The sequence below is a fragment of the Triticum dicoccoides genome, chromosome 2A, assembly GCF_002162155.2.
Source record: "Triticum dicoccoides isolate Atlit2015 ecotype Zavitan chromosome 2A, WEW_v2.0, whole genome shotgun sequence".
Lineage (NCBI taxonomy): Eukaryota > Viridiplantae > Streptophyta > Magnoliopsida > Poales > Poaceae > Triticum > Triticum dicoccoides.
In genome coordinates, this window is record NC_041382.1 from 403338644 (window position 1) to 403347174 (window position 8531).

Sequence of the window (8531 nt, forward strand, 5' to 3'; positions counted from 1 at the left end):
GCTCCCCGGGCTTCCTCTCGCTGGAGGCAAAGCCAGGCAGCTGCCGGCCTTCTGTTTCACTCTCTGCTGCATCTTGTTCTGGCTGGCGATGGTCGTCATCGGTGTGACCGTGCTCACCGTGTACCTCATCTACCGCTCGCAGCCGCCGAAGCTCCGGTGACGGATGCGTCCCTGAGCGCCGGGTACGTGGACGAGCTGACCGTCCCCGGCGCCCCGGCCCACGGCCTCACGCTCAACGCCGACCCTCACCGCCCTGGTCGCCATCACACAGCCAGTATCGATCAACGATTTATTGGTTTATCCTAGTTGCGAAAGTTTGATCAGCCCTTCCACTATCGTGCATCCATAGAATAGTCCCACCTCGCTTCATTAGATCAAATCAGTCCAGTTTATATACATGTTGCTTAGCAAACCAACAAGCAAGCTTGGAAACCAAACAAGTAGAGGGCAAAAGAAGGGATTGGTGTGTCCAGATGGCGAGCTCCGGCGGAGGCCGGGTGATGCAGCGAGGCGGGATGGATTTTTGCAGCCTCTAGCTAGCTGAGCTAACATGCTACTGCTGACTCGTGGGATTTTTGCTCCTAATTAAACCTCGACGCACGCATGGCCTATGGCTGATCCGAACATCACATACATGTATGTCATGGCTGATCTGAAACAGAAAAAGCCTGGTCGTCATTCCAATAATCAATCATGGAGCACGCATCAAATTAGCCTCATCAAATCTCACACGTCGGTAGCTCACCTGAAACGGTGTCCAGAAAAAAAGGTTTACCAGAGACGAACCCTGAATTGCATTGGAATAATTTCTTAAATATTGGTTTGTTCTTATCATTTTGTTCCAAACAGTGATTTCACTTTTTTGACTCATCGTTTTGTGTTGTTCGACTGTCTTGGATCGGCTTGCTTCTAATCGATACCTTAATAAACACATCAGCTACAACGCTTTCAGATACAGTATGTGAGACCAACTGATTTTACTTTTTCCATTTGTTGGAGATGTACTTTAAGGCTAGAGGGATATCAAGCTCGGAGACAACGACTCTGATGCTTGAAGTGTATGGAGGCTGCCTTTATAGGACGAAAGCTACAGTGGATGCTTTTATTAAATTAGGCCATGTTGGCATCGTAGCCCTTTTAGTTTCATTTGCATTTTAAAAGTCCTCATCTCATTTTAGTATACAATTTCAAAGTTTTTTTATCTGTACTGTGAGTCTTGAAAACGTGTTCATCTAGTAGGAGGATGAGTCCATGCGGGGATAATAGTTTTTCACCCGTTGCAACGCACGGGCATATTTTAATTGCACAATTTTGAACAAAAGATTGTAACTTCCACAATTTTCTTCTTCGGTTCCTGATTTTAGCTCATTGTTCATGTTTTTCCTTTTTAGTGAAACTCTGGTAGACACGACGACAATTACATTATGTTTACACAATCACAAGAACAATCATTAGAGAGGAAAGTAACCATTTTTGCGGGATGAGTAACCATATTTGTGACTTTTTAAGATACGGAGTGCACTAGATTTTTTTTAATATTACCTTCGTTTATCCATATTCATATAGAATTTGTCAAAATTGGACAGAAGAACGGGCCATGACCATTGATTTAACTTCATTTTTTTAGTTTCCTATTATTTTTCTAGCTAAGTGAAATATCTCTGAAGCTATGAAACTTACCTAGGCCCATGACTTGACTCTTTGTTGCAATTTCTAAATGAAGTACAAGCAGCCAATCTTTTTGAATGAATTTGTTGATGGTTTGAATGGTTATTCTTCACTATGGATGCATGGCTATTCTTGGGTTTGAGCCTTAGGCATGCATCAATGAGAAATAATTGCATTGTTTGTTAACAATTTAAACTGAAATCATTCATCAATTTTGATTGGAAATCTTATCCCAATACTTTTGATACTGTACTTCAATTTTGATAACAAAAATTGTTTCAAATTGCCATGTGGAAAATCAAGTAAGAGCATATCCATGTTTACTTATTAGTTTGTTTTCTGAGAATGGTACGGGATTTACAAATTGAAAAAACATTAATCGTTTGAAAATTATTTTAAACCAAAATCGTTTGAAATTTTTGTTATGATATGTTGTTTGACTGATTGCAATGTTGTTTTAGTGGTAATTTTTTTTCAACTTCTAAGCATATATTTATTTTTTATACACCCGGTGTAACGCACGGGCCCTTTTGCTAGTCTTTTCCTAATAATAAAGAACGATTTGACTCTGTGGGTTCACTGTCATAATACGCTTCTTCCTGTGAATTTACGCTTTCAATTTGAATTTAAAACATATACGCGAGGTGGTACTAAAAAACCGTTATACCAGTTTATATACGTGAAGTCAGTCTCAATCAAAATTTACATCCGTGTCGATCAAACAATCTGCTGGGCCCTCAAATCTCTCCACAGCTGGCCTCTCTTATGGGCCATGGATGGGCCTTTTATTTAGGCCGCGAGCCACGCTGGAAAAAAATGTTAAAGTTGGAGATTGAACTCGTGACTTCAAGCCCTTATCAAATAGGTAGCGACTACGACCAACTCAGCTATTGTTATTTGATGTTCAATAATATCACCTCGCTCATTTAGATATACTTATACCAGTTTGTATAGGACATGGATGCTTCACGTAATATCAAAAAGAAGCCTTATAGACAACGGTGTGAATTGTCGGTATGAAGGAAGGATGTATCTCCATATTTAACAAAATTGCGGGCTGTCTTTGGGGTATTAAAAAAGGAAGGATGAAGCTATTAAAAGGAAAGATTATGGGCTTCCTTGTGATGAGGGGGTATAAAGGAAGGAAGGAAGGATCTTCATGGTCAAACAGAATTGTGGCTGTCTTTGCGCTATAATGAAGGATTGGGCGAACTAAAAAGGAAGAATAAATTCCTGGAACGGAATTGCGGGATGTCTAATTCCTATTAAAAAAAAGGAAAGGATGAGGCGAACTAAAAGGAAGGATGGACCTTTGGGCTGCAAGTATATTCACATGCGCGATGATGGACGTGCACGCACATACCCGATATTTGACCGTGCTTTTTTCATGCCTTCAACAATTAGACCTCTTTTAGCCGAACACATACGAGCACAACAACAATAAAAATCCATTCAGATAAACACGACCTTGACTCGCGCTTCGTGAATGATTAATTTTGCCTTTTATTCCATGTCAATTGTCTCAAGCCTACGTCGCATTCAATTTATGAATTTTTAATTACTCACACCAATATACTCATCTAGATGTCGTCAACCTCCGGACTATGTCCCAGGTCCGACCGTTATTCTTATTCCCGTGCACCGGGATCTATGTCATCCACGGACGTGAACTAGAGGTTGCAAATTCTATCATCACCTCGACGTAGTCATTGAAATGTCGCTCCTATGTAATATTTCGTGTCACTTTGTTAGACTGGTTCGTAAGAGTTTAGATCAATGAGCCTCAAGTCATTACAGTTTCAAAGCTCTCTCACACCATGAACAAAACATCAATAATTGACATTACTCCACTACTCCTTCAACCCCTTTCCTTCCAGAACTAGGAAATCCATGAACGCATTAATTGTTTTTGCAAAGAGAGTATGGTTGAAAACACAAATCTAAACACCAGCTTGACTCGCGCTTCGTGAATGATTAATTTTGCCATTCATTCCATGTCAATTGTCTCAAGCCTACCTCGCATTCAATTTATGAATTTTTAATTACACACACCAATATACTCATCTAGATGTCGTCAACCTCCTAGACTATGTCCTAGGTCCGACCGTTATTCTTGTTGCCGTGCACCGCGATCCATGCCATCCACGGACGTGAACTAGAGGTTGCAAATTCTATCATCACCTCGACGTAGTCATTGAAATGTCGCTCCTATGTAATATTTTGTGTCACTTTGTTAGACTGGTTCGTAAGAGTTTAGATCAGTGAGCCTCAAGTTATTACAGTTTCAAAGCTCTCTCACACCATGAACAGAACATCAATAGTTGACATTACTCCACTACTCCTTCAACCCCTTTCCTTCCAGAACTAGGAAATCCATGAACGCATTAATTGTTTTTGCAAAGACAGTATGGTTGAAAACACAAATCTTTTTGATTTTGGAAATAATTCACGTCGATCAAAAATTAAATAATTATTATTATATTAGTTTATGTTAAGAAAATTATTTTCTCCCGTTGCAACGCACGGACATTTTTGCTAGTCTATCCCGGCCCTAATATATATATATATATATATATATTATAATATATATATATATTATATATATATTATATATATATATCTATTCCTAATATTATAATATATATATATATTATATATATATATTATATATATATCTATTCCTAATAATAATAAAGCACGGATTAACTCCGTGGGTTCACCGTCACAATACGCTTTCTTCTTATGTCATAATACGCTTTTACAATTTATATGGACAAACTATTTCGGGGTCCAAATCGGCCCCAGGAAACCCATCCTGGCCGGAGCCTGCCCGAGCCAAGCCCGTATGCCCCGCTGCCCGCTTCCCCTAGCTCCCCTCGAGTTCCCTCCCGCGCCTGACCGCGCCGGCCGGACCTCCTGCACCTTGCCTCGCCGCCGGCGACTGGACCCTTGCCGGACCATGCATCTCTCCCCCCTTCCTTCTTCTCTCTTCCTCAAATCTCCCTCTCTTCAGGACGCCAGGAGCTCCACAGCCGCCGCCACAAGTCGTCCGTGCTCGAATCCGGCGAGATCCGGCCGCGAGCAACCCATCCCCAATGCTCCCGCGCTAGATCTGCACTGCCCTCGCCATCCCAGACGGAGTTTGCCTCCAGCGCCGCCGTAAACCACCTCCTACCTCTGCCCTCGTTCACGGCTCCCCTCCACCAACTGGTCGGGACCTCGCGGGAGGCAGAGGATGGGGTGCAGCGCTTGCGTTCGGCTCCGGAGCTCGAGCGGGCCGATCTGCGCAGAGGCAGAGTATGGGATGGTGTGCTGTGCTCGAGACGAGGGGGCTCGAGTAAGGGGATTGGAGGGTGGCGCCGGCGGGATCGCGGACGGGGATGGAGAGGGCAGGTGCCAGCAAGATCGAGTCCGGGGATGGAGAGGGAGGGGGTCGGCGAGCGGGAGGTTGAGGATGGGAAGAGGCAGCGCTGCCGGCGGCCACGAGTAGAGGAGGGCACGCATCTCCTCTCGCCACGTGTAGATACAGTACTATTTTACAGGCGCATGCAGGCAAACAGTAAGTTGTTCTTGCAGTACGCTGACGCATTTGATTTGCCGATTGCCATCTAGGAAGGGCTGGTTCTATTGCTAGATGTCGGCCCGTCGATGCACCGGGAGCTGCAGGAAGTCGAGAATGTCTGCACCACCCTTGTGCGCAAGAAGGCAAGCAACATGATGTTTCAATCTGAAGCCAAATGCAAGCGTCCATTAATCCGCCGTTGGGGCTAGCTGACTGCCTTTTCGTTTTGATACTCTGCAGCTGGTTTTTCATAGGAGCAACTAGGTTGACCTCCACACTGCTCCATTTGGCCATCATCTCGCCGTTCTGCTGACCGGGAGTCTACGTTCGAATTACTCACACATACTTGCTCCAAGTAACAGTAATTACCTCTTTAGTTGATCTCGGTTGGTTTATTTAGGATTTTTGTCTTGATCATCTTCCTCCGATATAACAGTCTTATATGAAGAAACATTAATTAAGATTTCCTCCTGGTTGTGGTGTTAAAAAGCATAGATATCTAGCAATCTTTTTTGCATTGTGGTGTGCTACAGATCGATTAGGTTAACTTACAACCGGTAGTAGAGCAAATTGTCATTGTTCTTTGTGCGCAAAATTACCATCTACCAATCTTCTTTGCATTGTTGTGTGTTACATACTGAAGCATTCTTAGTTGGATCAGCACGTACAACTTGATGGTCTCCACATCCGACAAGGCGTGTCGCTGTTGAGTAGCTAGGGCAGTTCTTCAGTACTATTTGTTTTGTCAAAAGTTCAGAATTGTTAATTTGTTTGCTGGGTGGATATCTACCTACTTTCTTCATATGATTAACTCCTGCTTTCTGTTGAGCTTGAGGTTGACAATACTTATTATAGTTTACATGCTGACTGCAAAACATTGTTTGTTTTGTGTTATTATTTAGAATTTCAGATGTACTGAGATGACAATATCTAATTTACTGACTTGTACGCTGTAACCTGAACCGGGTTTTGAAACCATCAAAGCAGTAGATTTAGTAAAGGGGAATAGCCACCAAACGTGCTTGACTCTCTTAAATTCTTAGGCACAAAATAACCATACAACCATGGTAGGACCTTCCGAATTTGTAAAATAGCTAAAAAAATCAAGTGGTACTTGAAGCCAGGAGAATACCAGCCTGTAAACATGAATCACTTGTGGGTATTTTCTATTGAAGGGTACGAGGGTCTATTACTTGTGGGGATTTGTAGTGCATATGTGGTGTAGTGCAAGAATAGGCCACTGGGAACTAGAAGAATATGTTGTTTTCTCTTTGTCCAGCTTATTTCCAATGGCATGTCAGCAAAACTGAATGTTATTTTCTTTATCTAAGATCCCTTTCAGGCCAGCTGTCAACACCTACAATCTCCACATCATCTACGGTCAGGGCAGTGTTTTGGGTCATCCATTGTCATCACCTACTATCTCCACATCATCTATGGTTTCTGAATGTTCTGAATCGATTGGTTCAGAATCAGATAATCAAATAAATGAAGCGCAATTTTCATCACCTACATCACCAACCAAGTCAACGTTATCTCCGGTTTCTGAATTGGTAATAAGAAATCAACCTAAACTTTTTTATACTAATTCTGGTATCAGACTAAGCGGAGTGATATTATACCTTCATAAACATGTTGGTATCTGTCATCAAACAGACATTAGTACATTTTTTTAGTCAACCAAGCACAACTTACATGATACCAGACTCAAATTCCCAACTTAAATTTTGCCAATGGCAATGTGTGAGTTTTCTATTTTCCGAAGAACCAAGCAGGAGCTCTGCCGAAATACTATTAAGACAAGGGAATGGAGTACATAATGTGTAGAATTATGGTTATAACATGGACGTGCTAAGCAATCCAAATCTTATTACATTTTTTTTAAGTTTGTAATATAGCAACTCCTATAAGTATTAGTATAGATGGAATTCCTGCTGACTTACATTTCTATGAATTTTTACATAATGGCAATAATGCCTAAAACCTTACACCAAGGTTGTATATCAAAGTCTTTTGCACTACCCGAGAGGTTAAGCATCCCAGATCATAATCCAATGATGACTGAAATTGCCACATGCTTGGGCAGAAGCTCAAGGTTGGCAATGCCACCGCCATGCATCATCTGAGATGTTGTCCAGCTAGCTCTGCCATCCATACCCCCTCAATGATCATGGCAGAGCAGGTTATGCGTTTTATCACTTATCAGCATGATTTTTGATGTCTCGTTCTTTGTAATATTGGTCCTCTATTTGACATAATGCCTAGCCATGGTGCCATGTGCAAGTCACTATTGAGGGTCATCAACAGAATTGCAGATCAATGTGTAACACTATGTTGCGCCAGGTCTAGGAGACCGAGGGCATCCAGGTCAACCTCTTCGAGGCCTGAAACACTATGTTTGTTAGATCTTTTTTCCGTGAAACTACCCCTTTACATATTGTTTTGATGCATATGAGCAAAGGTCCAGGTTCTTTTTATTTCATTTAATTGGCACCGTTAACGGAATAGCTCTGCACAACCTTGGTTGTGTATCTGAATCTACTAAGTAGTATGTGTGACATCTCTTTGTTATTGACATACTCCGTCCGTCTAGAATTACTTGGAAGTTCTTTTCTTTTTTTCACTTGGTCACCATCATTGGATTGACACTTTATAATCAATGCTTTTATGTTGAGAATATGTTTGAGGCTAAGAGCAATCCTAATTAAACATGTTCAGTTTATCGTGGCCTTTGCAATTGTAGTATTCACTGCCCAACAGTTTCAAATAAAAAGGGAAGATGAGACAAGGCAGAAGGAGATGGATTGGGAGCTGCACACACAAACTTTCAAACTAATTTTATACCCGTTGCAACGCACGGGCCCTTTTGCTAGTGTGTGTGTGTATATATACATATATATATATATATATATATATATATATATATATAGATACGTGCGTTGGAACGGGTATAAAGTAAACTAAGAAATATGCCTGTGCGTTGCAACGGGAGAAAAACAATCACATACATCCATCCCAATAAGCAAGGCTCAAGACCCATAGTCAGTCTACATCCTCTATTTTATCATAACGTCTTGCATGGCAAAATTGATACATCGTGACTTGAGGATACTAATTGAAGAATGGGTTGGCGGGAGTGGGAGGATTCATACAAAGTTCACCTTAAAATACCTACTTTCTTATTTCCTGGCATGCAAAGTTTTTATCTAGACATTAGATTAAACTTGGCAAATACTATAGACAATTGTACACCTTGTGAACATAAGAAAAAGGAAGACTCGCAAAGAAGAAATCGGCCATT

At 41.5% G+C, this 8531-nt stretch overlaps 1 protein-coding gene across 1 annotated transcript; it reads left to right on the forward strand.

The window, feature by feature from the left end:
* The first annotated feature begins 4483 nt into the window (after positions 1-4483).
* LOC119354699 (ATP-dependent DNA helicase 2 subunit KU80-like) lies at positions 4484-5839 on the forward strand. The gene is made up of 3 exons (XM_037621443.1): positions 4484-5196; positions 5281-5373; positions 5471-5839. Exons 1-3 carry the CDS (start codon positions 5086-5088, stop codon positions 5492-5494), a joined length of 228 nt encoding a protein of 75 aa, XP_037477340.1. The 5' UTR covers positions 4484-5085; the 3' UTR covers positions 5495-5839.
* Positions 5840-8531: the final 2692 nt, after the last annotated feature.

Excerpts from the sequence above, each read along its gene's own strand:
- LOC119354699 (XM_037621443.1), top strand. The coding sequence starts at position 5,086 with ATGGAGAGGGAGGGGGTCGGCGAGCGGGAGGTTGAGGATGGGAAGAGG. Across the intron at positions 5,197-5,280 it reads TCTCGCCACGTGTAGATACA|GAAGGGCTGGTTCTATTGCT; the intron begins GTACTATTTTAC and ends ATTGCCATCTAG. Across the intron at positions 5,374-5,470 it reads CCACCCTTGTGCGCAAGAAG|CTGGTTTTTCATAGGAGCAA; the intron begins GCAAGCAACATG and ends GATACTCTGCAG.